Consider the following 16913-nt stretch of genomic DNA (forward strand, 5'->3'; position numbering starts at 1 on the left):
GCCTACTCTCTCACTGAAGAAATTCTTCCTGACATCAACTCTGAACCTCCCCTGGTGCAACTTCAGACCATTTTCTCTAGTCCCACCATTATTCACCTGAGAAAAGGGGACAGCACCCACCTGCCTACAACCTTTCAGCCCTCCTAACCCTCTCAGGTAGCTGTAGGAAGCAGTAAGGCCTCCTCCAAACCAAACATTATACATTTTCTCAGCCTCTCCTCATAGGGCTTGTTCTCCAGACCCTTCACCAGCTTGGTTGCCCTTCACTGAACTCGTTCCAGCAGCTCAGTGCGGGTCTTGGAGGGACCCAGAACCGAACGCAGTACTTGAGCTGCTGCCTCAAAAACGCCGAGTATGGGGAGGGCAGGGATGAAACCCGACCGGCACCCGCTGTGCTTGCTGCAGGAGGTGAGGCAGCGCCGCTATGAAATAATCAAGAACGATATACACATATATTTTAAAAAAAAAAAAAAAAAAAAAAAAAAAATTGAGAGAAAAGGGGAGGAAAACACACCATTCCCTCGAAACTACATTTCCCAGGGTGCCTCCGAACTCGCCGGCTTCCTGCGCCTCACATGACAGCTCCCCGACCACGCCATGGCGGAAGCCGAGGAGAAGGTAGAGGCCGGGAGGGTTCTGCGCCGCCCGAGGGGGGCGAGGAGCGGGGCGGCGGGAGTGCGGGGCCGAGGCGGCCCTCGGGAGCGGAGGGGCGAAGCAGCCCGTGTGTGACGGGGCAGAGCCCTGCGGGGGGTGCGGAGGCCGGCAGCGAGGCGGGAGCGGCGGCTGGAGCTTCGCCGCGCCGAGGCGGAGGAGACGAGATGGAAGTGGCCTCCTCTGCCGCGCCGGACTATGAGGCTACCTATGAGGTTTTGTCTAAAAAAACGCTATAAATGACCAAGGGAGGCGGCGCAAGTCGAATGGGCTCCGCTTTGTGGATAGAACACCGATGCGGGGATCTGGGAGCTGGGCGGGCGGGGTTTAGAAAAGCCAGGATTAAAGAGTTGAAGGGTCTGTGTGAAATGGCTGAGAAGCTGTCGTCTGTGTGGTGGCACAGGAGAAGTGGGCAAGTTCATTTCCAACAGGGGAGTTTTGTCCTGAGACAAAATTGAAGGAGTTGGGTGTTTGTGGCCCGTGGTTCTCTGAAGTGGGTGTCATTCTAAAGATTCCCCTGCCTAGACTCCTTCCTCCTAGGAAAAATATGAAATTATTGCAAAAAGTAAAGTTCTCAGTTCTTTCAGATACCTTCTCAATGTTTCGTTGCTGAGCCAGGACTTATTATTTTGGCATGCAGCTACACTGTGTCATGTATGTCTGTCTCGAATGCCTAAAGGTGACAGAGTCTTAAAACTACCTCAAGGGAATTAACTTTAATTGAAAATTGTCATCTGGTTTCCACCTCCACTGCTGTCAGTGGTTTTGCTGGGTGGGGGCTGGCTTCATTGCATGTTCTGGTGAGTTTTCAACACTGGCAGCATTTGAAAGGGTTCTCGGGATGAAACAAACTCTCAAAATTCTTCTTCTTTAGCAACATAAGAGGTAAAAACAGCCTGTGTTTTGCTTTGTTTGGACTATGACAGGAAAGTCACCTTACTCATCTCTATTTCCTCCGAAGAGCATGCACACTGCCACCATAAATAGGGATGCTTGTGTGTGTACATGAGCAGTGGCATGTGTGAAATTCAGGTTTCATGTGTTTCCCCTCCTGGCATCTTTAGGTCATGGGACCTAAAACCATAGTTGATATGATCTGATTATATACAGGAAGAGAAGGAAAAACACAATATTCATCATATTGGAAAGCCAGATGAAGAATTTATTGAAAAGTTATGTTGGATCTACATAAGTGAGAGATTACTTCACATTTCTGTGACTTCCTCATTCGTGTTCCCTTTCTCCATTCTAAGGAGTCTCATGCAATAGCATTTGCCAGCTGGCTGAAGCATTCTGCTGATTTTTCCCTAGAGTCTGAGACCTGCCAATGGTAGCCATTCCTACATGATTTGGGATTCTGGTTGACTACAAATCCCTGTTGAGGGATTTCCTTTTCACAGATACAAGGCTACTAAAAAGTAAAAGCGGGGGATAATCCTCTCGATTCACGCACTGGGATGCAGGAGAAAGGAGCCTAACAAAACCCCAGGGCAGTCATAACTGCAATTTGCCTGCATGGGTGGGAGAAGTGAAGCTAAAAGCTTTTCATAGTGAGTTGCTAGCAGAGTGAATTAGTAGGGAACAAAGAGAGTTTCTGCATTTCTTTCCTAAGCCAAAACTCCCTCTGAATTTGCTTTGCTTTCTGCAGTAGAACATAAAGGCTGTGAAGCATTTGCGTGAGTTTGTATGTTGCTTATGAAATTTAGTACCTGCGGTTGCAGTGGCTTGGGAATACCCAGGCATAGATCCTAAATCAAAGCAGGATTACTGTTACTGGTCTTCCATGCATTTGTGTTCTCCTGAATAGCCTAAGAGCCAAAATTAGACCCCAGGGGAAGGGAGGGAATCTTAAGTGGTGTAGCTGCACTGGAAAGATTCATATGTACCAGCAAAAGTGTCACTTGCTCTCGTTATTTTGTTTGAGAGATTAGGTTTTTAAAAAAATAATCTGCTCTTGATACAGAGTATGTGAGTTGTATCACAGCATCAGAATGGTAGTGCTAATAGTTTTGGCTTGTAAAGGACCTGAATAGGCAACTCTTGGATTCAGAAGAGAAAGGCAGGTTATTTTTTGAACCCAGTGATATTTTGAGTTGCACTCCCTGTATTGCTGTAGTTTGTCCATCAGACAGTGTTACACAAGAGTATTTGAGTTCTGTCCCCATTTGGTTATTGTTAAGTAGACTTTAAGATGCACAAGGGTTATATGTAACCAAACTGTTATTTCCTGAAAGGTAACTGTATCTTTTGAGTGAAACCGACTAACAAGCTGTTGTACATGCAAAGTCAAACCTAAGCTTGAAAGGATACCAGGATTCTACTCCATGTTCTCATCTTCTTTCTACTTGCAGTGTCCTAACTAACATTAATATAGACAACATAGATAATCCTTCTATGGGAGGCATGTTCTAGAGTTGAACTTGGCTGTAGTAAGTAAAATGGAGGCAAGAGATGGCAGTAATCATGGTGATAACACCTTGAACTGAGTTTCCTGTAGCAAGTAGAAATGCTGCTTTTGTTTCTCCTCCATCTGTATCTTTACTCTGTTGTGATGGTCACTAAAGGCGAACCTCTATTTGTTTTTTGCCCAAAAGTCACGATCAGGGCATTTTATAAAGATGGGAAAAAAGAAACTGTTGGTAACTGTCTTTTTTTTTTTTTTTTTTTTTTTTTCCCTTCTGTGGTGAAATTCTGCTCTTATTTGTCTTACTGTCCAAATGCAACTTCATAAGATTTGAAATGCTGCTGTCTCCCTTGCTCAGTCTTTGTTTATATCATATTTTGTTGTTAAAATGCTTACATTCACTGTCAGCGTATCAGTTGTAACCTTTTATTGCTATTGATAACGATAAATGCATTAAGTAAATCTTCATTTTGCTGACCTCTTTGAGGAGGCATTGCATCAGCAGATTTTCTCGGTGGACAGGTGAGAGATTAGCAGGAGTTGACTTACAAAATTTTTTGTAGGACAGTAAGAATCATTGTCTTGCCAGAGATGCTTTAAAGGTACAGTTGCATCAAAAGCAAGAGAAAGCTGCATGGCTTGCATTGAGATGGCATGGGAAGGAGAAAATAATTTAATGCTGTATTTCTATAGAAAAAGGTTTGTAATTAATCTAAGTTTTTAAAATAAGCTTCTATTAACAGCTGATTACTTGAATAACAAAGTTATTTTGTGGATAATTTGAGACGGCTGTTCTACCTTGCAAGTCAGCTGCAAAACTTTCTGCCACTTCTGGAAGGAGGGCAGCTTTCATGTGGACAAATTCTCAGATGAACTTTGAATTACTTTGTCCTCTGTCTCTTAATAAAGTTTTCAAAAGTACTTTAAAAGGGTTAAGTATTGCTTAGCTGATTTTCTCTTCATTCTTTGTGTCATTTACAGGAAACCAGGTCTAATGAGGAATCAACGGATGATTCTGAGGTAAGCCAGCTTGAAATGCATCCCACTTGATTCTGTGTCAGTACTAGTTCTGTTAGCATGGAGGGAAAAATACTACCTCATTGGGTTTTTTAGAAGTTTTGCTAGTACTGTGTTGCAAGAAATGTTAATCTGGGCTTAAATTATTAAAAAGGGGCTGTGATTTGCTATTAGAAGCTTCTTTATGTTTTCAAGAAAGCACAGAGACCCCATCATAGTAAGATTAATTTTGTTGAGAGACAAATTCAAGTGCACGCACTTCTGCTTGGAATGAAAATTTAATTTTAAGTATAATTATATATGCAGTAATACTACATTCAGGTAATTACTGTGTTATTTAATAGCTTCATGGTCTAGAGGTAATCACGTTCTGTGGAGTCTCTGTTCCTCAGATGACATTTTGTCATAAATTGTTCCATAGTCTGAAGAGGTCTGCCTTCCCTACTGTAGGTCCTGGAAAAACTGGATTGAGGGTCAGGAGAGGAAGAGGACTGCAAAGGGTTCAAGATTTGCCTCTGAACAGTAGTGTACTAACTGCAAACCTGCCATTTTGAAAGGAACCATGAGAGATGTGGCAGATACTTGACTTCAGTGTGGTCTAGGATGGTTACAGGAATGAAGCTGCTGTTGAGCAGCTTCAGTTGTGGCCACCAGCAAGGACAGAGGACACAGAACAGGGTGTTTTCTCCCATTATGTATCTGCATGAACGTGTCTCCTAGACTTTTCAAAACTTTCAAAACTTAAAAACTAGGTACTGTTAGGAAATTTTTCTGCTCTTTACCTAGGGACAGTTCTTCATTCTTTGTATTTGGGGTCTGGGTTTAAGCACTAAGCAGGCGGAAGCGCTGGTTTCTGACACAGGAGGTACTGCAGAGACTGAAGTAGTGGAGTTGAAAAAAAAATTAATTGTTTTTGCAGAATAGACTGGCTTTATTTCTCGAGGGATAATTTTTTTCCCCTCTGCCTTTCATAAGTGTCTGTTTGCAGTGACACCTTGGGACATTCATGGTGAGAAGTAGAAATTTCTTTCGTCCATTTAACGTGTCCATCTGCAATAGTCACCTGGACTGGCATTTTTTTTTGCCCAATGTGAAATTGTTTAATTCTAGGTATTTCTTTGTGAAGTGGGCATAGACAATTACTGGACAATGACTCGGTATTTAGTAGAATAGGAATCCTCCCAAGGCTTGACATTCACAAGATAGTGACCATAAATACCTGCTGAAGCATGGAGGTTTTATTTGCTTGTTTTCTTAAAATTCTGTTGCAGGTGAGCACTTGTATTAGTGGCCTTCAACATTTCACCCCCTAGTAAATAAGTATTTACAGCAGAATTAATCATAAATGGGTTGCCAGGTGTTTGGGAGTTTGCCTTAAGTAAAAGTAGGCATCGTGCAGCTTTTACAAATTTGAAAGTCATAAAATTTGAATAAGACCTTTGTTAAAGTTGATGTCTTTTTAATGTTAATTTCACATGTGAAGAGAAGTGAAAAGGAAAATTTCATAGCGTTTTTTTTTCCCTGTATTTTTTACACTGCTGTGCCATTATTTTGGTAAAGAATCAAACATACAGTGATTTCTATTATGCAGCAGCTCTTCAAGTATCATTCCTTTGCCAGCTCCTACTAAATGAGATGCTAATTCTAACTTGCTACCTGCCTGTTTGTTTTGAATGACAGGCTTTCTAACAAATGCCAGGATGCTTATTCACACCAATGCAATAGTAGAGGTTTATAACAGGCCACAATGTGGAAGTCTGCAAAAACTTTGTCTTCAATGTACCTCAGCTATTTAGGTCCTAAGACTTCTTAAAGGGTTTCATAGTTTTCAGCTGTTTAAGTTTGAATGTGTAAAATTCACAGGTGTTAATGGTCAGAGAAGGGGCTTATATTTGGATGCTAAGAAGCCCTTTCAGTGGGCAGATAGTGGCAGTTAACTTGTGCCACTTACAGAAGTGTAAGAGGTCTTTCCTGGTAACTACAACAGAACTTACACTTTTATTTCATATGCTTATGTATGTTACATGGTATTACAAATGGGTTTGTTCCTCTGTAGACAGACTGCTTTATGTTATACCATGGTACAATGAGGAAGCATTATATTTAACACCATCTTTTAATTCTCAATATAAGAAGCTCCTTGGTTTGCTAAGTATTACTACTGCAGGCTTGAAGTATAATTATTTTCTTTTTATACCTTCAGGGTCTTTTTGTTTGTTTTTGCAGTTTTTTGAAAGGTGTTTATTAAGTGTATTTGCTTTACTTTTCCCAACCCTGTCTAATCAACAAATATGTCATATTTGGGGCTGAGCCTTAGCAAGTTTGTTTGCTTGAAAAGTCCTAGTACATTATGGTTTCATTTGCATATTTAATTTAATTTTATTTTCCAGTACCTGGAGCTGTTTGTTTGGACTGTTGCATTTGATGTAATCTTAAAAATAGCAAAGTAAAGAAAGAGGAAAAAAGTCTGCATAAATTATGTACAGCCTGAATCTTAATTTCTGTTTTCATATTAATTTTCTTTTTTGCCATGTGTCTGTTTCTGTAAAATCTTACTTTTCTCAGTTGGGCTGTTTTCTGTCAAGCAGATACTTATATTTTGCTAAATGATTAGCAAACGATGATGCTAATAAACGTATAAATAAATAGTTAAGCATTCTTCAGTAGAAGGGCAATGTGCTGGTGAGATGTACAATGGTATTTTTCTTTCATTTAAGTTGATGCTGCTGTGCAGCTTGTAATTTTGCATTTTTTTTAAATGAGAAACTATAATGAGAAATATCCAGTTAATGGGCTATTCTGTAAATATTTTTTCATTTTAAATTTTAAAAGTGCACTTTATTTAAAAATAAGGAATAATTAGAGTACAGTAGTGCAAACAATAGCAAGTTTTATAAAACCCACCCACTTGGGTCTCTCCGTGAACCTCCATGCTGCTCTGCACTGCAGTGCTGTAGTATGTTTTTTACTGTGTTGTACTTGCACAATATGGCACAGTCACCATTTGTTATGTTACTCTATGGAATCTTGTGAGGTCAGGTGAATGTTTTTGGTTTTCACTGTGTATGTAGAGCATGAAACATTCCCATTGAGGTGTAATTTGTACTGATAAAAGCATATATATATATGCTCATATATATAGATAGATACATACACACTGCACCCTGGAAATTGTTGGTCTGTGCAAATGAGTTATTTCAGGTAACTTGCACGTAGCAGAAAAATAATTGCATCCCTGTCTTATGTCCCGGGACCTTCAGCTTCTCTCTCAACCTTGAACTTCATATGCAAGTTAGTAATTCTGTGCCTTTCCTTGCATACACAGTATATCTTCCCTGTTCTTTATGAAGTGGAGCAGTAGTTTCCTGTACGAAGAATAGTTACCTGTAAGGAAAGATGGTTTCAAACCCTATTTGTGAGTGTGGAATACAGATAAAAGTATAGACATGATGTATGAAAAGCCAGAACCTTCTTGGTGAGGTAATCAAAACTAAGTTACCATCCTGGAATTCAGTTAATTATTTATTGAAGTTCTATGCTCCTTTCTAGTTTACTGCTGGGGCTATGAGTGGATTGCCTGGCTCAATATGCCTCGTCTCTACAGGGACTGTCTTTCAAGAACAAGTGTCACTGGAATCATAAGATGAGTGCTATGTCCCTTGAAAAGATCCTGTAATTATGTAAGGAGTTATGGTGATTTTTTTGTAGGTGCTGCAGTACAGGGGACATTTTGTATTTTGTATTATTTGCCCATTAAAGAAAACCACCAACAAAAGAGGCAGATGGGTGCAGATGTCAGTTTTCTGCAAAAAGTTATTGTAGTGAAAAGAGGCAATCAGGTGTGGCTAATTACAAGGTGGGAAGCGTGAGCTTGTGCCAAGCCCACCTGTGCCCAATTAAGGCCTACCCCAGCTGCACATGAGCAGGATTGGGCAACCAATAAAAGGTGAGCTTCTGAGTGCATGCCCAGCTCGCTCTCGAGTAGCCAGAGGAGGAGGTTAGCTGAGTCCAGAGCACAAGCACTGAACAAGGCTAGCCAAGTCTGAAGGTGACAAGATCGGAGCACTGTTTGTGCACCTTGGCGAGAACACCTGCTTGACTTCGAAGCGCTGTGCCCCAAGAAAGGTTTCATCTGCTACATCTGGTGGAGACTGCAGGCATAGACCACGGTCTAGCCCCTGCTCAGACAGACCAGGAAAAAGGGAGTCAGTTCGGCGCAACACAACGCCAACAAGAAACCTGAAGAGTCAGGATAGAGCTAGCTGGAGCCAGGAAGCCCAAGTCGGGTAAGAAGGATCACTACCTTCTCTCTATCATTGATTCACCAAAAGAAAAAATGGGACTGTCACTGAGCACCCCTGTGAATGAGAAGCTTCCAGAGAAGCCAATGACATGGACGGAAGAGCAAGATCTCTCCTCCACCCTGTCTGCATCGGTTGCGTGGGAACTCTGGTGAGAGGTCGGCAACTTGATAGGGGACCTCCACACTCAAGAGAAATGTAAGCATGAAATTGACTTAGAAGATACATGGAGTATAATAACTAATGCGTTAAGAGAAATAAAAGCTGAAGCAAAAACTGCTGCTACCACCATTGCGATGCCTACACCAAAAGCCAATGTTGTTCCCATGGCACCCCTGCCAGAAGCAGAGCCCAGGGTTGTCCCCACAGCACCTCCGCTACCTACTTCTCCTCCTGAGTATGGTAGGACTTGGAAGGGATTCTTGGGATTAGGGAACAAAGGCCTCGCCATTAAAGGCATGTCGGGAAAGGTGCACCACTCCATAGCTGACTTTCTGTCAGACATCGGGCCGGAGGAAGAGGAAGAAGTGTCCACTTCGAGCTTTAAAAACGAAATACAGGAGAATGCGAAAGTACTGACAGCCTATGCCCCCGAGACAGGCGGTCCCAGTTGTTACCTGAAACCGTCCCTACTGCTACCTCCCGGTTCAGAGAAGGAAAAGGGGAAAGAAGCAGCCACCCCACCAGCTGCACCCACCAGCCTGGAGGACAAAGTAAAAGCCCTCCTTGATCAAATAACAGAACAAACAAATAGGCGAGGAAGTCCTTGGAAAAGAGGGTTAAAGACATAGAACAACAGTCGTCTTTTCACAAATACTGGGATCCATCCACCCTCTCTGATGATGACCTTAACCCCACTGCAAACATGGCAGAACAAACAAGGCATTAAAGGTGCTGATAAACCTCGACCCAGAAGATGGCCTGTCTTTGTTCCTGATGCCATACTCGAGGGGGAATGGGAAGCTAGCACCATCGCTTGTCCCATTTTACTTAATAATAACGGCGGGAAGAGCTTCAGTGGCGCGGTCAGTTAGCGCGCGGTACTTATACAGCAGTACAAGCCTGAGCAATGCTGAGGCTGTGTGTTCGAGCGTCACCTTTGGGTGAGCTCCAGTGGCACAATCAGGTTAGCGCGGTGCTTAAAGAAGCAGTACAAAGCCGAGCAATGCCGAGGTTGTGAGTTCCCGCGTGAGCTGAGCACGTGTTCGGAAGTTCACCTTTTATTGGTCACGCAATCCTGCTCATGTGCAGCTGGGGTCAGCCCTAATTGGGCACAGGTGGGCTTGGCACAAGCTCATGCTTCCCACCTCATAATTAGCCACACCTGATTGCCTCATTTCACTACAAGTTACTAAAATATTTTCTTTTAAAAATTAGACATTATTATGTGCTTTGCTATTTTTTCCTATTTCCTTGTGTGTGGTTGTCCTCAATGTTTTGTATGTTTCATAGAATCATAGAATTGGCTGGGTTGGAAGGGACCTCAGAGATCATCAAGTCCAACCCTTGAACCACCGTTGTGGTTGCTAGACCATGGCACTGAGTGCCACTTCCAGTCTCTTTTTAAATATCTCCAGGGATGGAGAATCCACTACTTCACTGGAAAGCCCATTCCAATGTCTGATCACCTTCTCCATAAAGATATAACACTTTGTTTTTTACATATCCTGGTCTTGATTTTCTGGGGGCCTGTTTTCTGATGTTTAATCACTGGTAATACTGTGAAAGGGATATGTTTTTTCATGTAGTTTATGCTTTTGGTTATCTAAGCACTGCATTAATAAATTCTGGGAGAGTTCATAGAGAGGAACGTATTGTAGAAATCCTTGGTTGACTCAGTGTTCATGATGGTTTAGTTTATGATGGTTTAGAAAAAATAGCCCTCACTGATAGACTTTTCCCAGTGAAAATTATAGTGGTTTTGTTCTATAAGGTTTTGAAAACTGAGCAGAGCAGAAACACAGGAAACATGTAAGCCTTAAAAAGAGGCAACTAAAATTGTTGATGTTTTCCTTTTCAGTGCATTCCAGACTTCAGTTTTGTAGATCGGGTCTTGGTTAGGTCAAAGCAATTAAGTCATTTCAAGTAAATAAAGCATCTGGTAAAGAAGGCTCCTTGTCATACTCTGTTTCCATCAAAATATTCTCTGAATATGGAGTGTTGAGCATTGGGCTGGAAGAGGTGAGCTCTTCTATGGCTGGTATATTTTGGAGTAGCAGCACCATTGCAACAAAAACCAGATGGTTGAAAACTATATTTGGCTACTGTAAGGCAGCCCAACTTGCCTTTTTGGTCTCCTGTCTGACCTTTGGCAAAGTATTTCTTTTTTCATCATTCCTCCTTTCCTTATTATTGAATAACTCTAAGTTGACATTTTTCTTTTAAAATTGGAGAGAAATGCTCAAAAAGCATATTCTGTTTTATATACCTGAGTAATCTGATGGAAGATTGCTTCCTTCTGCATGGCTTTAAGTGAAATTGGCCTTTTAAATGAGGAGAATGGAAGGAAAATATATATAAATTCCAAATAGAAAGTTCTCCTCCTTATTAATGAGAAAATGTATCATGCAAATAATTTATCAATTTGAGTCAGGAGGATGAGCATAGTAAATTATTTATTGAAGTTTAAATGGAATCTTTTCACACATTAATTTGAAAAACAAGTTTGCAGTGACTAGTAACTAACATTATAATACACATCGTTAAAGGATTGACTTGAAGGAAAAATGGATTATTGCTATATTTTTTAATATCTTCAGATTTTGAGTGAAAATTGGATACTTCGTTTAATGAGCTATTAATATTAACCAGAAGTGCCTGTTCTATCTGTGTGTTGTGGAATACATAAAAAGTGAAAATGCTGCCGTGCATGTTACATAAATTAAATGTAGCTGCAAACCCAGTGTGCTAACACTATGCAGGTGTTTTTTTTCCAAAATACCAGATGTATTTATCTGGGTGGAGTAACACTTTGGGCGGAAAAAAGCAAAATATCAGGGAGATTAATTTACCATCTAGCTTTTCCAGTGTGGTAAGGAGGTGGACTTTAAAAACTGCTGTTCCCAAAACTGCACCAAAGGGTTTTCATATGCAGTACATCACAAGTTGGCAAGCAGGCTGCTTGAGCAGTGTTCCTGGAGGAAACAAATGATTAGCCAAGTTCCTTACTCAGCAAAAGGAAGATACAAGTAGGAATGGGTAGTTTCATCGAGATTTGAACTGGGTTTGGATTTTTCAGTGTTGGAATTGGATTTGGATGTGAAATATAGAACAGCCTACCCTTTGCTGTCTGAATGTGGACTTTATGTGGATGGACTGGTCCTGTGCTTTTAAACACTGAAGAGGATTTGAAAGGTTTCAGGTGTTCTTTGCCTTGCACAAAACTACATGTAAAAAACACCAAAATGATGGGAACTGAAGTGAAAGCAAATTGTACTATGTGAACTTTTCCTATTTTTTTAACGTGCCGTTTATGGTGATTGCTTATGTGCACTTTATCATCTATGTGTTCCTTCTGTTTCACAACTTGGCTGGTGCCCAGCTCCTTCAAACCTGTAAGAGGGAATCTTCAATTGCTGCTCTGCAAACTGTGACATTCTGTAAGCCACAACAGTTCTGCAAAGAAATAAAATGCTCCCCACTTTGCTTTTCATCTGTGTGTAATTTCATACTGTGAATGCTGCCCATTTTGATATGTATTCACAGGCAGCCATATCATCTTAATTCCTTGCTTCTGGTGTATATCTGCATTTTCTCAAAGAGGTCAAGGGATTAAATAAATCCCTGCAGAAAATGCATGCGGAGAACAGAAAACTGCTGTGTAAAATTTTACCATCCTAATCCATATTTGCCAGTTTTACAGCCAGATACTGGGAAAGCATTGGTGATTTGCCTTTTGAGGAACCATAAAGGAACTGCATGGAAGGGTATTCACTTTATTTCCTTCACTAAGAGGGAAATACTTTTGCAGCATAGGTCACAAGTGTGTTTTTGTGGTTTAAAAATTCCAGTTTTCATCCCTTTTGTTGCTTTTGTAGCAATAGTTCCACAATACAAACAGGTTCTACAGGCTGGAAACTTGAATAGGTTTTTGATATTTATTCCAAATTATTGTAACAGTTACTCCAACCTGTATTAATTTACACAAAACCTGTGTTTATATAATGTTCAAAATACAGCAGCTTGTACTCTTGTACTATCCTGCCAAGTGTTCCACAAAACTTGAGTAAATAATCAGGTCTTTTACAACTTCAACAAGTATCTTTGTTGAAGTTACTGCCCAAGTTTGTCATTTGAGATCAGTAATTTTATGTCTTTTTCTTTATAGAAAATTGTTTGGTGTTTGGGTTTTGTGGGTGTTTTTGTGTTGTTTTTTTTTCTTCTTCTTCTTCCTCTCCTCCCCTGAAGCCTCCCCCCCTCCCCTGCAGTATTGGCTAAGCAGGCTAATAAATAAGACCATGGTTGTATCTAGCTTTTACTCACTGTTGCTTTACCAAACTTTGAACTGGTGACTTCCAGGCAAAAGGCTTTTTGCTGTTCTCATTCTTAAACCAACTAATGTGTTTTTTTTCTAAAATTTTCTTTTGGGAAGAAACTCTAAAATGAGAAAGTAGTGGAGGAATAGAGGCTGATGTTCTCTGAGTAAGTTTTAGACTTCAGAGTATCTGGTAAAGTGCTTAATATTTAAATTCAGCAAGGTAAATAACTTGCAATTCAATTATGTTCCAATTCATGCACTATCTAGGAAACTGGGCTTTTGAAGGTTAAAGGCCTTAGTGTGAGTTTTTCTTGGCATTTCTTAGAAATTTGATTGCATTGAGAGAAATTGAGTCAGGATTCTAATCCTGAAGATAGCATGGTTAGGCCCTCTGTCATTGAGACAGGAAGAGAAGTCTAGGAATCCTGTCCTAGGTACGGAGAAACAGTAATGATGAAGATGCATTTTGCAATAGTTACATATTCTATAAGTCTCCTTGTTTGTTCTGTTTCTCTTGTTTCTTCAAATTTTTTTTGCTTTTGGATTTGTTTTTCTTTTGAAAGAAAAGGCAGGATTAGATACAGAAATGGGAAACAGGGAAGGTGTAGGAGTAAGATTTTTGAAGGCTATTTCATGACTTTTAAGTGGGAATATAACAAGGAGGAGGGGGAGAAGGCTGATTTACTCCATCACAGTTAAATACAAGGTGTTATCATACTTAAAATTAAAAAAAAAATAAAAAATGTATTCATTGTTATTACTGAGTAATACAGGGTCTTCCACTGAGGTGGAAGTTAGAGGAAGCTCTAAACTGTGTTGCAACCTTATGCTTCTTTAAATTCATCAACAGAATTTAGCAATTTTTTACAACTTGCCTTTTTAGTATTTTCTAAAACTGCTTGAAGAATCTTAATCATTCTGCAAGTCTTACGTCATTCTGCTACTATGTCATGTTTTCACTTGTAGCTGATTTTTATTTTTTTTAATTCATTAGTTTTATTGCTATGTATTGCAAATGGGTGGTGTGTTCACTTGCATATGTGAACCCTGACATAGTAAAATTAAATTGCATTTTCCTTCCACGTATTTCAAGACTACCTATTCTGTTGAGGCATGGAAAGAGACACCAAAATGCAGGACAATAATTGTCTGCATTTCCAGATAATCTTGCTGAGTTGTCTTCCTCATTGTCAGTCCTCCTACATGTCAGTGAGGAGGTACTGGTAGGATGAGAGCCATGTCCTTCTTTTCATTAGATCCAAAGTTAACATATTTACTGAGCTGTTCATGCTGGGTGCAGAGCTGATGTGAAAGTTGAATAAAGTTTCAGCTGTAGCTCCTTTATAGTTGGGTAGTGCTTGCTTCCTTGTGGAAACCTCGTGATGGTCATACTAATGTTTATAAGGTGCTTCTTGAGGCCTCTTGTCTGAACTGGGGTTTGCTAAGTCTTGCTGCTTCAATCCTGCCCATCCAGGTAACAGTGGTGTTAGGAAGTGTTTGTGGATGGCTCAGAGATGAAGCAGTGGTGCAAATCCCCACTGGTGATGCATCTTTTATGGGAGTGTGGTCAGAAGTCACTCATTCTGCACTTCAGCAGGGTACCAGCTGTGCAGATGAGTACTTACGGCTCCTGTGTAAATTTGGGAGTTTGTAGAAAAAAAATTCTTCCTTTCACATAGCCCTGTAGATCTCCAGAAATAAAATTGAAATGACCAATCTGACCCCCTGGTATAATTTCCATTAAAAAATCAACAGTTGGAGATTGTTATGCTTTGGATCAAGTCAAGACACTTGTGAAACCGCCTTGATTTGACCAAAAAGGTAATAGATGATATTGGTAACTGAGTGCTACTGGCTATTTTGCTGCAATCTGTACTTATATAGGTATAGAAGAGAAGTAATTCTCCACAGAGACTGCATTCTGGGACTTGAATTCTTATGTTTCTTTTTTGTTGAATTCCAGTAATAAGTGAGATTTCAGAATGTGTTGTAATCACTAACTTTTTGCATGCATGAGGAAGAGCACTGTTAATGGACTTTAAAGCAGAAGGAAATGAGCTGTATTAACATTTTCCTTGTATCTCTGAAACTGACATGAACCTGAAAGAAGGTGTGAAAAAAAATAGGGTTTTTTTAGTTTTTATCTGCTTTTTTTCAAGACATACACTTTTTGGAAGGCCTTTGATACCAGGGCCTTGTTGCAGTTGCGTGAGAGTGCAGCTCCCCTGCAACTGGTTGAGTGATGAACCTCTGGTATATTTCTATTTGAGTTCAAATGCTTTGCAGGGTCAAAATTTGCAGGTGTTATCAAGGCTGGAATGGTCAGCTGGGATAATTGGAATTCTAGCTGTAACCTGACAGAAGATGTGCAGCAAAGAGGAAGGGCACTTGGCCTGTATAGTGTATGCACTGTTTATTTCCATAAAGGCTTTGAAAAACTTTTGAGGACGAATTGTGTGGGAAGGATGACACTTTGCTGTCAGTGCCCATAACATAATTAGAGTATCCACAATCAGTAGAGCATGTAGTTCATGTGACAGACTGTCCTGTGGGCAGATCCTCTGCTGCAGGAGCAAATGTGGGTTAATGGAATAAATCTGGGAACTGCTCACAGGTTCCTTCTTGAAATTTTCTTCACAAGGACCAATTTCAAAAAAATTTTTTTTCTTGTGATTCCACTTCAGTTCTTCCTGTAGGCAAAGCTGGGAAGGACAGGGCAAAAGAGATGTAGGAGGTTGTGAACTTGCATTCAGAAAGGCAGACAAGCATCTCTCAAAGCGGCACTGGCCTTTTCAGACCTTGTTGCAGATTTGCAGTATGCTTCAGTTTTGTAAATCTGTTGCAAAAGAAAGTTTGAAATGAGTTCCCGACTGACCAGGTTTTAGGTGTGGGAAGAGGAATCTCTTTTCAGTTCAGGATTTCAGCTGTGACAGATGGAAGAGGTCTTAGTAGGAAAGGAAGCATTCTAATCTTACTGGTTAATTAGTGTATTTTCTTCAACTGGAAATGTTGTTTACAGGTGTTTTATACACTATGTTTCTAGCAGTTTGCTACCTTCAGCAGTAAAAAGCAAGCAGAAAACTGAATGGAATGTGAGTTTCAGATTAGCATTCGTGTTGTTGAAGAATGGTTGTTAATTGTTTTACAGCACAACAAATGTAGCTTCTTCCCATCAGCTTTGTGGGTCTCCTTCCCTTTCAGAATTTAAGATGGCCATGTATAGACCACTTTATGCATTTTGTGCATATTTCTTTTTCTCTTAATACATTTGTGAAGAATTTAAAAATTCAATTTCATTTGGCTTGTTTTGTTTGGAGTGGTTTTAGGCAGAAAATACAGAAGTGTTAAGCAGTGGTACAGGATGCAGTGTTATAAAATTTATTTTCAAATGTTTAGTATCCTCCAGGATGTTTTAGAGAACTCTAATTAAAAGGACTATACACTTAGTAAAAATCCATGTTAGCTGAGGTATCGATTTTTTTCTTTTTTTTTTTTTTTTTCTTTGAAAATGGAAAGCTGCAAGTTTTGTTGTCTGGGGTAAATGTCACTGTTTATATCCTGGCTTTACTGCAAGTCAGGACTTGTACTATTCCTCTACGTTGTCATAGAAACACAGCTAACTGTCACCTCAACTCAGGCTGCTGATGGTTTTATTTGTAGGTGCTCAGGATTATTAAAATTTCACAAAAATTATTGATTTGCTTTTTATTAACTCTGGCTTTATTTACTTGAGAAGTTCAGACTGCAAAAAAGCTCTTCCTGATAAAAAAAAAAAAGCCTCTAAAATGATTGAACTCTGATTAAGATATCATCAAATTCATTTTATATATCCGGTAGAGTCTGAAGCGGGAGAGAAATCTTCATTTTGTTTACAGTGAGTGTCTCCACCCCATTTCAGTTCACCTTTTAGCTTGACTTTTACTTAACATAAAAGTTACCTGTCAAGAAAGCGTGAAATGAGTACATCATTGTGCCTAATATTTGAAGTTTTCATTTTATTCTCTTTTTTTGAAGCCTGGCAGAATGCTTCAGTGCACTGACTTTTGAAAGTATATATTTTTTT

General features: G+C 40.0%; 1 protein-coding gene across 1 annotated transcript in view; it reads left to right on the top strand.

Annotated features, from left to right (window-relative positions):
- Nucleotides 1-585: 585 nt before the first annotated feature.
- Nucleotides 586-16913, top strand: part of VPS41 (VPS41 subunit of HOPS complex) — a 101444-nt gene continuing 85116 nt past the window's right edge. Inside the window, exons 1-2 of the mRNA XM_030445098.1 lie at nt 586-618; nt 4037-4075. Coding sequence (XP_030300958.1) covers nt 598-618; nt 4037-4075 — 60 coding nt within the window. The 5' untranslated portion in view covers nt 586-597. The remainder of the gene's footprint in view (nt 619-4036; nt 4076-16913) is intronic.

This window comes from Calypte anna, chromosome 2 (assembly GCF_003957555.1).
Source record: "Calypte anna isolate BGI_N300 chromosome 2, bCalAnn1_v1.p, whole genome shotgun sequence".
In the NCBI taxonomy this organism is placed as follows: Eukaryota; Metazoa; Chordata; class Aves; order Apodiformes; family Trochilidae; genus Calypte; species Calypte anna.